The sequence below is a fragment of the Myotis yumanensis genome, unplaced genomic scaffold (genome assembly GCF_028538775.1).
Source record: "Myotis yumanensis isolate MYYU_CA2020_CCGP unplaced genomic scaffold, mMyoYum1.0.hap1 SCAF_3, whole genome shotgun sequence".
Taxonomy (NCBI): Eukaryota; Metazoa; Chordata; class Mammalia; order Chiroptera; family Vespertilionidae; genus Myotis; species Myotis yumanensis.
The window spans coordinates 165,649,520-165,664,708 of record NW_027223754.1 but is presented as its reverse complement, the minus strand read 5'-3'; the positions used below and the strand labels follow the sequence as shown (position 1 = coordinate 165,664,708).

Below are 15,189 nucleotides of genomic sequence, written 5' to 3'. Positions count from 1 at the left end.
AGAACGAAGGCCACCAGCCAACAACTAGCACTAACTTGCCAGGCACGTGAGTGAACCACCTTGGAACTGAATCCTCCAGCCTGTTAAGCGTCAGATGACTTCAACCTTGTGAAGACAGACCATCGAGCCAAGCTGCTCATGAATTACTGACTCTCTGAAATTGCATGAGGTAATACACGTTGTTTTGAGCCACAAGTTTTTGAGCAATTTGCTATGCAGTAACAGATAATAAATCACAAACACCTATGGACCTACAACCCAAGCTTGTCATCTTAACATTTGCCTTACTATACAGTTTTTCTTTTTATTTTCTTTCTTTCTTTCTTTTTGTTGTTGTTGTTAATCCTCACCTGAGAATATTTTTCCATTGATTTTCAGAGAGAGTAGAAGGGAGATGGAGAGACACAGAGAGAAATGTGGATGTGAGAGAGACATTGATTGATTGCTTCTGGAATGAGTTCCGACCAACCAGGTCCAGGGATGACCCTGCAACCAACCAAAGTTCATGCCCTTGATCAAAATTGAACCTGGGACTCTTCAGTCTGCCGATGCTCTATCCACTGAGCCAAACTGGCTAGGGCCAGATAGTTTATTTTCTTAAAAAAGCAATGGTCCCACCATGGCCGGTTTGGCTCAGTGGATAGAGCGTCGGCCTGCGGACTGAAGGGTCCCGGGTTCGATTCCGGTCAAGGGCTTGTGCCTTGGTTTTGGGCACATCCCCAGTGGGGGGTGCGCAGGAGGCAGCTGATCGATGTTTCTCTCTCATCATTGTTTCTAACTCTCCATCCCTCTTCCTTCCTCTCTGTAGAAAAAAAAAAAATCAATAAAATATATATATATATATATATATATATTTTCGTCTTAGGCAACTTTAATGAAAGTGTCAGTGGTCCCTTCCCCCACGCACGCGGTACACAGATGGTGGAGCTCAAAAGCAGAAATGGAGCTGCTGAGACCAGCCCCGGCCCCTCCCCAGTGGGAGGCGGGCTGCCCCGGGAGGAGGGAACAAAGCTCAGGGATCCAGACCTGGGGCCAGGGCCGGGAGGCTTCATTTCTTGTTGCAAAAAAAGCAATGGTCCCAGTTGAAACACTGGCTTCTTAATCCTGTTCCTGCCTTGTGCCTCAGAACTCTGAAAAAGCATCATGGCACCTTTTGCATTGAGTATTGCTTGCCTCTGCAATGGTTTGCTGCTGCTTCCTAGGCTCTACTCTAGCTACCTCTCCCTCTTGTTTTACAGAAAGAACTGGAACATTTCAAAGAATCTTCAGACATTTCAAGATGGTCTTCCCACTGAATTAACTCAAAACCATAATTCCCATTTGGTTATTAACCCAGCTTAAAGCCCTGGCATTTGTCTTCCCCTGGGGACTGTGGTGGCTCCACTTGTGTTGCTGTGCTACCCATCAGAGCTTTCTTAAATGTCTATGCTAAACCACATTGTTTCCTTCGGAAGGTAGGAACAACTATTTTGTATATAGAGTGGGACAAAAGTAGGTTTACAGTCTGAGTACACAAAAACTGACTTTTTAAAAAATGTTCCTATTGATTTTAGAGGGAGAAACATCAATAATGAGAATCATTCATAAGCCACCTCCTGCATGCCCCCTACTGTAGATCAAGCCTGCAACCTGGGCATGTACCCTGACCAGGAATCTGACTTCCTGGTTCAAGGGTTGATGCTCAACTGCTGAGCCACACCAATAGGGCACGAAAAACTTGTTATATTTCCCATACAAACTGTAAACCTACTTTTACCCCACCCTGTACATATTTATGGGCTACGAAAAAACTTGGGAAATTTTTGGTCTTTCCTACTTTTAAACCAGTTAAGATGGCAACATCTTCAGCATTAATTGTCCCTATGCTTTCTGAATTTGAAATGTACATTTTCTTCTAGGTTAAATCCTCTATTTGCTTATCTCTAGATTCCTTTTGACGTAGCCAAATTATATACTTGATATCATATGCTCTTAACATTTACAAATGTTGCCACTTCATCCCCTGTAGTAAAGCAGTGCTTTCCCACAAATGCACCTATCTTTTTAACAAGTCACTATTTGCAGGAGATTCAAATAGATTTAGACATGCGTTGGAGATATTGTAGGCTTGGTTCCAGATTGCAAATAAAGCATCACAATATTTGCAGTCTTTTTACTGGAGGTCCTCTTGTTCAATTTATTAAAAAAAAATCTGAAGTGCAGTAAAACCAGAAATGCCTGTACTTGTTATTGCTAACTCATTAGTAATTACCCAATAATTTCAAGAACTAGATTAAGCAGAATGACTTTCGGTACATTAGAACCAAGCTCTGCTTTTCCAGACCAGTGTGCTCGTTTCTCTTCATAGAGGTAGCTAGACAGGAGTTTAGTATTACCACCTTGTTGCTGTCTGTATCCTACAAGTATAGAAAAAGCCACTGAGGAAAAAGGACAGAAGTCAAAGTTTCTTTCTCCATGCCTTTACTTTTAAACATGAAGGGAAAATCGTACAGGTATACATGAAAAAAAGGCAGACATGATCACAAATAAAAGTGAAGAAAATCTAACCAGAAAGCTTTAATGCCTGTCAGCTGTTGGACCTGAAGTTCTGAGTATGACATGTTGCAGGGCTGAAAGGAATCAGTATTCCTCTCCTTCTTCCTCACCCTCTCCTTCAACAGAATCCACACCAACTTCCTCATAATCCTTCTCAAGGGCAGCCATGTCCTCACGGGCCTCAGAAAACTCTCCTTCCTCCATGCCCTCACCCACGTACCAGTGGACAAAGGCACGCTTGGCATACATCAGGTCAAACTTGTGGTCCAGGCGAGCCCAGGCCTCAGCAATAGCTGTGGTGTTGCTCAGCATGCACACAGCTCGCTGTACTTTGGCCAGGTCTCCACCAGGGACCACAGTGGGAGGCTGGTAGTTAATGCCAACTTTGAAGCCAGTGGGGCACCAGTCCACAAACTGGATGCTGCGCTTGGTCTTGATGGTGGCAATGGCAGCATTGACATCTTTGGGGACCACGTCACCACGGTACAACAGGCAGCAAGCCATGTATTTACCATGGCGAGGGTCACATTTCACCATCTGGTTGGCTGGCTCAAAGCATGCATTGGTGATTTCTGCTACAGAAAGCTGCTCATGGTAGGCTTTCTCAGCAGAGATGACAGGAGCATATGTGGCCAGAGGGAAGTGGATGCGGGGATAGGGCACCAGGTTGGTCTGGAATTCAGTCAGATCAACATTCAGGGCTCCATCAAACCTGAGGGAAGCGGTGATGGAGGACACAATCTGGCTAATAAGGCGGTTAAGGTTAGTGTAGGTTGGGCGCTCAATATCGAGGTTTCTACGACAGATGTCATAGATGGCCTCATTGTCAACCATGAAGGCACAATCAGAGTGCTCCAGAGTGGTGTGGGTGGTGAGGATGGAGTTGTAGGGCTCAACTACAGCTGTGGAGACCTGGGGGGCTGGGTAAATGGAGAACTCCAGCTTGGACTTCTTGCCATAATCGACGGAGAGACGTTCCATCAGCAGGGAGGTGAACCCAGAACCAGTGCCCCCACCAAAGCTGTGGAAAACCAAGAAGCCCTGAAGGCCTGTGCACTGGTCAGCCTGTTAGAAAAGAATAGAGGGAACATAGTTATTGTTTTTGTGATGTATTTTCACATATTCCAAGGATATAAATCTTACTTTGACAAGAAACACTTAAAAAATGTCTTCCTTGGGCTCATTAATTTCTTTATTCTTGAGAAGAAACATACCAGTTTCCGAATTCGGTCCAGGACCAGGTCAATGATCTCCTTGCCAATGGTGTAGTGTCCACGGGCATAGTTATTGGCAGCATCTTCCTTGCCTGTGATCAGCTGCTCAGGGTGGAAGAGCTGGCGGTAGGTACCAGTGCGAACTTCATCTGCAAAAAGGAAACAAAGCAGCCGCCCATCACTAACAACCTGCACAGCCTGCTCAACCCCAAGGCCTCAACAGAGCCCCCAGGAAACACCTCCTGTCTCAGACCCCGGGATCAACTCACCAATGACTGTGGGTTCCAGGTCTACAAACACTGCCCTGGGCACATGCTTGCCAGCGCCCGTCTCACTGAAGAAGGTGTTGAAGGAGTCATCTCCCCCGCCAATGGTCTTGTCACTTGGCATCTGGCCATCGGGCTGGATGCCGTGTTCCAGGCAGTAGAGCTCCCAGCAAGCATTGCCGATCTGGACACCAGCCTGGCCAACATGGATGGAGATGCACTCACGCTGTGGAAAAGAGAAAAAAAAGAAAAACCAGGATGAAACTAATTCAGGATTGACTGTGAAGCAGAACAATACACCTATGGAATCTTAATCTTACTAATTGCCTGGGTTTTTAACAATGTTTTCATTGATTTTTTAGAGAGAGGAAGGAAGAAGGATAGAGATGGAGACATTGATGAGGAATATCATTGACTGGCTGCCTCCTGCACACCCTCTACCAGGGATTGAGCCTGCAACCCAGGCATGTACCCTGACTGGCCAGCCAGGCAACTAACTGCCTCTTCTAAAACAAATTAAAATGTAAAACTTTTCTTCTAGGGGACAACCACTGTGTTTCGATCTACATTGCTTTTACTGAATTTCCTTTCCCCCTGTAAACCAAGGAGAGACCTTAGTCAGAGCTTTCTCCCGTGAAGGACCAAGATAGAGAGGAGGCCGTTCGTCCAGCACTCAGGCTCCAGAATACCATTTTAGACCAGGCCGCCCGATTTCCGGGCAGCTCCCAGGACAGGAAGCACGTGGCCAGGGCGGTGGAGAGGAAATGTCTGGCCCGGGGGCCGGGCTCTGCGCCGCAGGATGAATGAGCACTTTTGGGTGTGCGCGCCCACAGGGGCCGGCGGGGCCGCGCAGCTGCAGAGGCTCGGACAACCAGCCACGTATGCAGAAGGGCAGCCGTGGCCAACCATCCTCCTCGCCCCGTAGGCGCTGGGCTCCACCCAGCACCTTCACATCTGTCAGGGCACACGGGATTATCCGTGCCGCATATCTGGACCAAGCTCGGATTTCAGTTGCTCCCCCCCCCGCACCCCCAACCACCTGTTCCCGCAAGCATTCCTGACATAGCTGAGGCCACGGAGAGGCAGATGGCCTCTAGGGGCCGTTGGGAGGCGATCTTCCTAATACACAGGCATAGTGCAGCGCACCAAGGAGCCTTCCTCTACATTCATCTTATTGCTTTTATTAAAACACAAATCTAGGGTAACAGGAGACACCCTCCAGCCAGACCCGCAGCGCCGCAGCGCGCAGGCGCAGGCTGCAGTGGCGGTCTCCCACCGCGCCCCGGCGGGAAGGTAACGGCCGCGCGTGCGCCTTTGTGTCAGGCTCCTTCCCGCCTCCGCTTTTCGCGCCGAAGAGGAAGTGAGGGCGGGGGGAGCCCGCGCGCCAGGCTTAGGCGGGGGAAGGAAAGGGGGATGGGAACGCGCGGGAAAAGACTGTAGGAAGGGTCTCGGGGCGCCGCGCCCTGCGGTGAGGGGCTAAATAAGAACCCTAACCGGGGTGCAAGGAGCCGGCGCGCCGTCATCCCCTCCCAGAGTCCAAGAAAAAAAAAAGGCGGGGGGCTCCCCTGATGGACCCCAGCTTTCCTCCACAAACCAGAGCCGATCTATTCCCACCCTTGGCTCTTACCTCATTTTTTTTTTTTTTTGCCCTCCAGATGGACAGCGCGGGTCTCAGCCCTCTCTAGTTAGAGGCCCTCCGCTACCCAAGCTTGTTTTTCCCCGTTTCTCCCACCGAGGGAAAACGCACGCGGCCCACTCACCATGGCTGCGGGTTTGCAAGCGCAGGAAACAGGAGTAGACGCGGGTCCCGGTTACTGTTCCCGACAAGCTAAGAGTCGAGGTAAGTAACGCACTGAAGCGGGGGAGGCGCCGGAGTCGCTTAAGTAGGGTTTCGGGGAGGGGCGGGCGGGCACGGGCGGTGCCACGGCCGCGGGCCCCTCCCCCGGCCCGGCGCGCCCACTCGGTGCCCGGCTCCGCCGCCGCAGAGGCGGGCGCCGGGGCCCGGAGCCCCCTCCCCGCGCCGGCCCGGCGGGGCGGGGTCCTCCGCGCCTGCGGGCCGCGAGCTCGGGTGCCGCAGTCTGCGGCGCATGGCTGCCGGGGCCGGGGCCGGGGCGGAGGGCGGGCGGGGCGGGTTCCGAAACAAACCCTCCTGGGAAGGCGAGAGGAAGCTCGCCTTAGTTTGGACCAACGCCGAGGCTTCAGTCTGTGCAGTTTAAGGGAGGAAGCGCTGTGAAATGCAGAAGCTTCTGGTCCGGTAGCTCAGCGGATGATGTCAGTGTTGCCATAATTTGTCAGTGAGTTTTGCCTTTTCCTCGTCTCGGCTCCTTTAAAGGCAGTGAGCGCATCCTGTACTTCCCTGATAATGTGGATGAGGTGGCGAGCTTGAGAAAACAGAATAGTTCTCTTTGGTTTACTGTGATGACTTGCTCTTTAAACTAGCGGTACCAAACGTTGGAAGCAAAACAGTCATTCAAAGAGCGGTACCTAAGCACGTCACATCCAAACTGTTTTTAAAAGGGCCCCGTTTTTGGACCTCAACCAGCGACTTGATGGAGTAGCGCTAGGCCCTAGGGGCTTTTACGAAGGGAGATTTGAAGACACTTGAGTGGCTGAATTGCAGACAAACTTGGGGAGAGACGAAATAGACACGGAAGGATATTAGAAAGTAAGGATTCCTTATGCTGGTTTCGTAAAACTCTTTATATAACAAGTGCGTTGTGTTGTGTCAAAATAGATGAGTTGGTTATAGTTAGTGCTAGGAGGCCCAGATTACAGTGAGTTAGACACTCCCCCTCCCCCCTTTAAGGAGGAACTTCCAAGACCATTGTTAACCTTGGAAATGCATAAGGAGGTTAGTTAGGGTTACAGTGTGGCTTTTAAATGGTTCTAGCAGAAACCTATTATTATTACTACACTACTCAAAATATCCTCCCAGTGATGATGTATTAGTAACAAAAAAGGTAAACATAAGACAGTAGAAATTCATAGTTCACATTCAGTTTTTACCTGATTCAGATTTGGTCAAGCCTTCACCCTTCCTATCAGACAAATAACACATTTACATGTGTGTGCAGTTTGTAACAATATCTAGATATTTTCCACTCATATTCATATGAACCTGGAATGCAAACAAGGAAATATCTCATAAATATGTTTTTTGTAGTCCTGTTAAAAGGTTTTTGACCCAAAACCCAAATTTTCATACATTATCCAAACTGGGTTATAGGGGACAGGAATATGTTTGAATATTGTCTCAGTTAGTATTGACATACAATATCCTATTAGTTTCGGGTTGTTTTACTTATACTTGTTTTTGAAAATTTATTTGTCCCACTTATTCTTAAAGGAGATGGAAAATGCAGGCATATGTTTTATTGTGCTTTGCTATTGTGCTTCACAGATACTGCATTTTTTTTTTACAAATTGAAGGCAAGGCTCTCTACCAGCAAAAAGATTACGACTAGCTTTATTGCAGTGGTCTGGAACTGAACTTACAACATCTCTGAGGAATGCTTGTCATTAGCTTGTCTTGTATGAATGTTAAGAAATAACCTAGCTGAATTCCATTTTGCTGTCTGCTCTGGATGAAAGCCATTTGAAAAGGGGAGCCTCCCTCCTCCTAGCTCTCTGCAGAATCTTAGAGCTTTCACTGCAGGGATTTGCTCCTGTGGGTCTCTGAGTCTCCCCAGATGGCTTCCTAAAACTATTAGCTTTGCTAGCCTTGTTTTCTGTGAATTCCCCTGTTGTGAATAAGGAAGTATTTGGGCTTTCTTTCTTTCTTTCTTTCTTTCTTTCTTTCTTTCTTTCTTTCTTCCTTCCTTCCTTCCTTCCTTCCTTCCTTCCTTCCTTCCTTCCTTCTTTCTTTCTTTCTTTTTTTAGGTTCCTGAGGATACCTTAGGTTTTAGAAAATAAGAGAGCCATAGGAACCTTTCACTGTAACCTAGTTTGGTATCTTTATGCCAGAAAAATATTGAGTAATGCTAAGTTAAGTAATTTTGCTACCTCTTTAGTATTTGATAGGAAAGGCTGACATTTTTTTCCTTTTTTACCCATACTAACTTATATGGGTCTATTTGTTTATATTATTCATGGATGTATACCCTTCATCTATATTTAACAACTAAATCGTAGTTGTTAAATTGCTGGAATATAAACATAGTATCATTTATTGTCTTAACATTTTAACTGATTATATAGGTCTTTCTTTTGTTGGACTGTTTTAGGACCTATAACTATTTGCTTTGAGTCTTTGATGTAGTTGAAGACATGTTGCTATTTGAGCCACTCCCATCTTTGCTACTTAATATCATGGCCACTTGCTACTGTTCTAAGGAGTCTGTAACATTTGTTGATAGTTCCATATTGTGGTTTAGACCCAAAAGTTCACAAAACATTTTGTTCATTTAAATAGTTCTACAGGAAAGACATATATAACAAATAGCAACAACTTACGAAGCATCCATGATTTTCAAACATTTGGCCTTTTATAAATTTATATATGCTATTTTGTGGTCTGTTTTTCCACAGATGTGTATAGGAGAAAGAAAATGGGCTTTAATTTCAAGTAGTACTAGATTCAATTCTAACTTTGTCAGTTAATAGTGGTATGACTTCTGGGGCACATACTAGTACTTCTGTTGCAGGCTCTATCCCTGGCCCTGGTTGGGGTGCGTGTGGGGGGCAACCAATCAATGTGTCTCTCTCACATCGATGTTTTTCACTCTTTCTCTCTTACCTTCCATTCTCTCTCCAAAAAAAAAAAAAAAAAAAAAAAGTAAAATAAAATGTAATATGTTAAAAAAAACATTCTTTTTAGTCATTTAAATTTAAAATTTATTTATGTCTATCTAGTCTCATTGCCTTAATTATTATCTATATACTGGTGACTACCAAATTTATGTCTCCCACCCAGACTTTTCCTCTTTCCCTGAAGCATATATCTAGCCACCTACTTAACATATATCACGTCTAAAACAGAATTCTTGAATTCTACCCCCTCTCTACACTCACATGCACACAGCCTGCTCCTTCCCTCACCTAGTGTTCTCCATCTGAGTAAATGTTATCTCCACTCATCCAGTTGCTCAGGCCAAAGACCTCTGAGTTACTTTTGACTCCTCTTTTTAAAAATATTTTTTAAATATATTTTTAAAATTTATTTCAGATAGGAAGGGAGAGGGAGAGAAACATCAATGATGAAAGAGAATCCATTAATCAGCTGCCTCCTGCATGCCCCCAATTGGGGATTGAGAGCCTGCAACCCAAGCATGTGCCCTGATTGGGAATCAAACCATGACCTCCTAATTCATAGGTCGATGCTCAACAACTGATTCACACCTGACTCCTCTTTTACTTTCTTAATCCTCACTGAAGGATATTTTTTCCATTGATTTTTAGAGAGAGTGGAAGAGAGAGGGAAAGACAGAGAAATATAGATGTGAAACACATCAATTGGTTGTCTCCTGCTCGGCCAGGACCAGGGCACAGACAGGGGAGGAGCCTGAAACAGAGGTACATACCCTTGACCAGAATCGAACCCAGGACCCTTTAGTCGGCAAGCTGATGCTCTATCCACTGAGCAAAACCGGCTAGGGCTTGACTCCTCTTTTAAAAAAAATGTTTATCATCTAATGCATCAGCAAATCCTGTCAGCTCTACCTGTGAAATATATCCTGAATTGTCTGTCATCTCTCTCCCAGACACAAAAATAGTCTACTTACTGCTTTCTCTTTTTCTATTCTTGCAGTCTTCTTCTTTTTTTTAAATGAATCTTTAAAAATACAATTTTAATCATGCCTACTCTGGAGGCTTCTTTTCATTCTTAGAATAATATCTAAATTCTTACAATGTTCTAAAAGGTTCTTCTAATGGCCTGGCTCCTAGTTTCATCTTATATCATTTTACCCCTCACTCATTCCACTTCAGGGGCACTGGCCTTCTTACCTTACCTCTAATAGAGTGATCATGCTACCTTGTCTCAAGGCTCTCCACTTGTTCCCTTTGCCTAGTTTGCTCTTCTTCCCCTAGATATCCACTCTCTCATTTCCTTAGTTTTTCTTTCAATATTATTACCTCGAAGAGGCTTTGACCTTTCTTTCTAAAATAGCACCCTCCATCCTTTCTCTATCCCCCTTAACCTACTCCTCCCCGCCATCTTATCAGATTTATTATTTATTTGCTTATTTCCTATCTCCTCTCTAGAATTTAAGTTCTAAAAGGGGAGGATCTTGTCTGTTTTGTTCACTGCTTTAGCCCTAGTAGGTGGCGAATAAGTATGTGTCAAATATGAATTGAATGTATAAATGTATATCCTCAAATGCATACCATAGGGGTGTTATATATTTGGTATTGAAAAGATATTAAGGTATATAGTATCACTGATGCACTTTATTGTTTCCTTTTGTATGGGAAGATTACATTTTGCATAATGTAAGGACTGGTTCCCTTTCATTCTGTTGAGCTTTGAGATAGCAACCCAGGTTCTCAATCTTTTAGCATCTCAGATTACTCTCTTGGGTCTTCATTCTTTAATTTCTAACAGTAAGGAGAATGCCTCTACAGAAAGCCTTCTCAATGAGAAATTTAAAGGTCAAATAACAAGTTGCTTTTTAGAGTTTTAGAGTTTAGATTCACTTTGTAGTTATTGTTTTTTTTCCTTCTAAATTAATTCAGTTGCCCTTGGGCCACTTTTGTTGCCTATAATAAACACTTTGGTTCCACAGAAAGTATTATAAAGTGATTCATCATTAGCACAATCCAGGTTCAAGAACTAATTTTTTTAAAAAAAGGTATTAATACATTGCCTTAGTGCATAAAGTAAAAAAAAAAAAAGTTCTCATGTCTACTGTCAAATGGTACTTATTTCTGCCTGATAGAGAAAAAAGGGAATTAAAAAAACATGAACAAACAGTAAAAATATCAACTAATCTTAGTAACTCAGAAAGATTAGCAGTTATGTTGGGTTGGTAGTAAAGAATGCTGATTTTACCTTTGTTTTTTAAAAATATATTTTATTGATTTTTTTTTTTACAGAGAGGAAGGGAAAGGGATAGTTAGAAACATCGATGAGAGAGAAACATCAATCAGCTGCCTCCTTCACAGCCCCCACTGGGGACGCGCCCGCAACCACAGTACGTGCCCTTGCCTGGAATCGAACCTGGGACCCTCCAGTCACAGGGCGATGCTGTATCCACTGAGCCAAACCAGTCAGGGCTACCTCTGGTGGTTTTGTTTTTGTTGTTTTTAAATATATTTTTTACAGAGAGGAAGGGAGAGGGATAGAGAGTTAGAAACATCAATGAGAGAGAAACATCGATCAGCTGCCTCCTGCACACCCCCTACTGGGGATGTGCTCACAACCAGGGTACATGTCCTTGACCAGAATCGAACCTGGGACCTTTCAGTCCGCAGGCTGATGCTCTATCCACTGAGCCAAACCAATTAGGGAACCTCTGGTGTTTTTGAAGGGAGGACAAGCTATTAAAAATGGATGAGAAGCTAGTAATTTTGAAGTACTCATTTGAGTTAAATTGCCATTAATAAAATCTTAAAATGATATATTTTATATATGATGGAAGAGAATAAATGCTTAGTTCTGTATAGATTTTTTAAAAATATATTTTATTGATTTTTTTACAGAGAGGAAGGGAGAAGGATAGAGAGTTAGAAACATCAATGAGAGAGAAACATCGATCAGCTGCCTCCTGCACACTCCCCACTGGGGATGTGCCCACAACCAAGGTACATGCCCTTGACTGGAATCGAACCTGGGACCTTTGAGTCCAGAGGCCAATACTCTATCCACTGAGCCAAACAGGTTAGGGCCTGTATAGATTTTTTAAATGGGGAAATTATCTAAGAAAGGTTTTTTTAAAAAAATGTAATGAAGTCTTTAGCCCTGGCCGGGTAGTTTAAGTTGTTTAGGGCGTCATTCCAATACACCAAGATTGTGGGTTCCATATCCAGTCAGGGCACATACATGTAAGAAGCAACCAATGAATGCATAAAAATGTGGAATAACAAACCTCTCTCTCTCTTTCTCCCTCCCCCTCTCTCTCTCTCAAACCAATAAGTAAAAATTTAAAAGAATTAATGAAATCTGTATCTCTCTGACTATATTAGCTTCAATACCCCTAAAAAGTATAAATTGGGAGATACAAAATATGTACAGCTGGAGTTATGTAAGTTATAAAGAATGTTGGCATATGTTCAACCAACCAACTTGTAATTCTGTAGGGGAAGCAGATAGATAATCTGTTTCTCCTATATACCAGCCTTAGGAACAAAATTGTGCTGCATTTAAATTTCCCATCTGGCAAAACTTCAGGTTCAGAATATTAAATAAGGATTCTTTTTTTTTTTTAAATATATTTTATTGATTTTTTTACAGAGAGGAAGGGAGAGAGACAGAGAGTTAGAAACATCGATGAGAGAGAAACATCGATCAGCTGCCTCCTGCACACCTCCCACTGGGGATGTGCCCGCAACCAAGGTACATGCCCTTGACCGGAATCGAACCCAGGACCCCTCAGTCCACAGGCCGATGCTCTATCCACCGAGCCAAACCGGTTTCGGCTAAATAAGGATTCTTTAAAAGTTAACTCTTCCCTTTGTAACAAATTAGAAACATACCTTACCCCATTTAACACATCTACAGAAGGCATGTTAATGCTGTTTTCTTTTGCAACAGCATAAGATGTTCTACTTAAAAATACACCTAAGATGGGAAAATTCCTGCATTTTATCAGAGATGTAAAAATCCCATTCCAGGGGAATAAATAACAAGTACATTGGATCCCTGGTGAGTATAGAGAATATGTTGTATAGCACAATAGTGTTTCTTTGGGGAAGTTAAGACTAAGCAAAAATAAGAAACCCAACCTACCACCACAGGATAGAGATTTGGTGGTCCTAATATGACAACATATGGGGGTGGGGCAGAGAATTAAAATTGAGGACTCACCAAGGATCAAAAAGTTTTTGAGTTTCCACATGACAAATATTTCTTCAAAATCTTGAAAAATAACTGAGAGATCTGAATTATAATTACTACCTTTTCCCTAACAATCCTATATAATAAAGAGGTAATATGCAAATTGACCATCACACCTTGCACAAGATGGCTGCCTCTATGTGGTCAAAAGATGGCTACCACAAGATGGCCTGCAGGGGAGGGCAGTTAGGGGAAACCAGGCTGGCAGGGGAGGGCATTTGGGGGCAACCAGGCTGGCAGGAGAGGGCAGTTAGGGGTGAACAGGCTGGCAGGGGAGGGCAGTTGGGGGTGATCAGACCGGCAGGGGAGGGCAGTTGGGGCGATCGGCCTGGCAGGGGAGCAATTAGGCATTGATTGGGCTGGCAGGGGAGTGGTTAGGGGGTGATCAGGCTGGCAGGCAGAAGCGGTCAGGGGCAATCAGGCAGGCAGGCAGGCAGGTGAGTGGTTGGGAGCCAGCAGTTCTGGATTGTGAGAGGGATGTTCAACTAAACCGGGAGTCAGACATCCCCCAAGGGGTCCCAGATTGGAGAGGGTGCAGGCTGGGCTGAGGGACACCCCCCACCCCCAGTGCATGAATTTCGTGCACTGGGCCTCTAGTTAGTAATAATTGCACCAGTCCGCAGGAGGCAGCCAGTCAATGATTCTCTCATAATTATCATTGATGTTTCTCTTTCCCTCTTCCTTCCTCTCTGAAATCAATAAAAATATATTAAAAATGCAAAAAGAAAAAATGGACAAAGAACCCAAATGTACGCTTCTCCAAAGAGGATATATGAATGGCCAATAAGCACATGGAATGGTCCTCAACATCATTAGTCATCAGGGAAATGCAAATCAAAACCCCAATAAGATATCACTTCATACCCATTAGGATGGCTACTATCAAAAAGACATATAACAACAACTCTTAGTGAGAATGTGGAAAAAATGGAATTCTCATACACAACTAGTAGGAATGGAAATGGTGCAACCACTTTGAAAATCAATGTGGCAATTCCACAAAATATTAAGCATAGAGCTAGCTATCATAGTCACACATTGTGTGTGTGTGTGTGTGTGTAAATATTTTTTTCTTCTACCATTCTAGGTTCTTGGGGGGAGGGCCTCTGTAACAAAAGACAGGTTAACAAGCAAAAAACAAATAGACATTTATGAACATGTAGATATCATATATATAGTGACTCAAAAGTTTAGTTAAAAGTTGGGCTTAGTCGAGGCTGGTTTGGCTCAGTGGATAGAGCGTCGGCCTTCGGACTGAAAGGTCCCAGGTTTGATTCCGGTCAAGGGCATGTACCTGGGTTGTGGGCACATCCCCAGTGGGGGATGTGCAGGAGGCAGCTGATCAATGTTTCTCTCTCATCGATGTTTCTGACTCTATCTCTCTCCCTTCCTCTCTGTAAAAAATCAATAAAATATATTTAAAAAAAACCAAAAAAACCCCTTGGGCTTATATAGCATTTTGTCAAAGGGACAAATTTTTTAGAGAAATGACAAGGTAAAGGAAAGGACCTTGATTATCTAGGGGAGGCAGATTGTAGGATGGCAAATATATGGGGGACTAAGGGAAGATAATATCTAGTCAGTCAGGTTTGCTATGTGAAGTCCTCTGGTATTGTGTCTGGGCTGATAAAGGTTTAGAGTTGTTAGTGATTAACTTATGTACAAATCTATATCCTGCTGTTAGGCAAATAGGGGGAGGGCAGATAATTTTTTTATTTTATCTGCTTCTTCTCAATTATCTTCAGTTCAAAAGAATCCAAAGAGGCATGTTTTGGGGTGGCAAATTCTTTTATCCTTCACAGCATTATTCATAATAGCTGAAAAGTAGAAACAACTCCCAAAGTCCATCAAATGATGAATGGGTAAAGAAAATGTTGTATGTTCATATAATGAAATATTATTTGGCAATAAAAAGAAATGAAGTAATGATATATGCTATGGCATAGATGAAACTTGAAAACATTATGTTAAATGAAAGAAGCTGCGACTCTTAACAGGAGGAGAATCAAGATGGCGGTGTAGGTAAACATTGGTACTTGCTGCCTCTCACAACCACATCAAAATTACAACTAAAATACAGAAAAACCATAATTCAGAAATGCCTGAAATCTGGTTGAGAGTAAGTCATACAACTAGAGAAGTAAAGAAGAAAGCACATTGAGACTGGTAGGAAGGGTGGAGG

The 15,189-nt window shown here is 43.7% G+C and overlaps 1 protein-coding gene across 1 annotated transcript; it reads right to left on the bottom strand.

The window, feature by feature from the left end:
• Positions 1-2,443: 2,443 nt before the first annotated feature.
• Positions 2,444-5,884, bottom strand: LOC139007168 (tubulin alpha-1B chain). The gene is made up of 4 exons (XM_070410308.1): positions 5,776-5,884; positions 4,019-4,241; positions 3,750-3,898; positions 2,444-3,600 (listed from the first exon to the last, which is right to left on the bottom strand). The coding sequence occupies exons 1-4, from the start codon at positions 5,776-5,778 to the stop codon at positions 2,620-2,622; spliced, it is 1,356 nt and encodes a 451-aa protein (XP_070266409.1). The 5' UTR covers positions 5,779-5,884; the 3' UTR covers positions 2,444-2,619.
• Positions 5,885-15,189: the final 9,305 nt, after the last annotated feature.

What these genes read in the sequence shown, in the direction of transcription:
- LOC139007168 (XM_070410308.1), bottom strand. An exon ending in CCTGGAACCCACAGTCATTG is followed by an intron (nt 3,899 to 4,018) that starts GTGAGTTGATCC and finishes TCCTTTTTGCAG; the next exon opens with ATGAAGTTCGCACTGGTACC. An exon ending in TGGACCGAATTCGGAAACTG is followed by an intron (nt 3,601 to 3,749) that starts GTATGTTTCTTC and finishes CTTTTCTAACAG; the next exon opens with GCTGACCAGTGCACAGGCCT.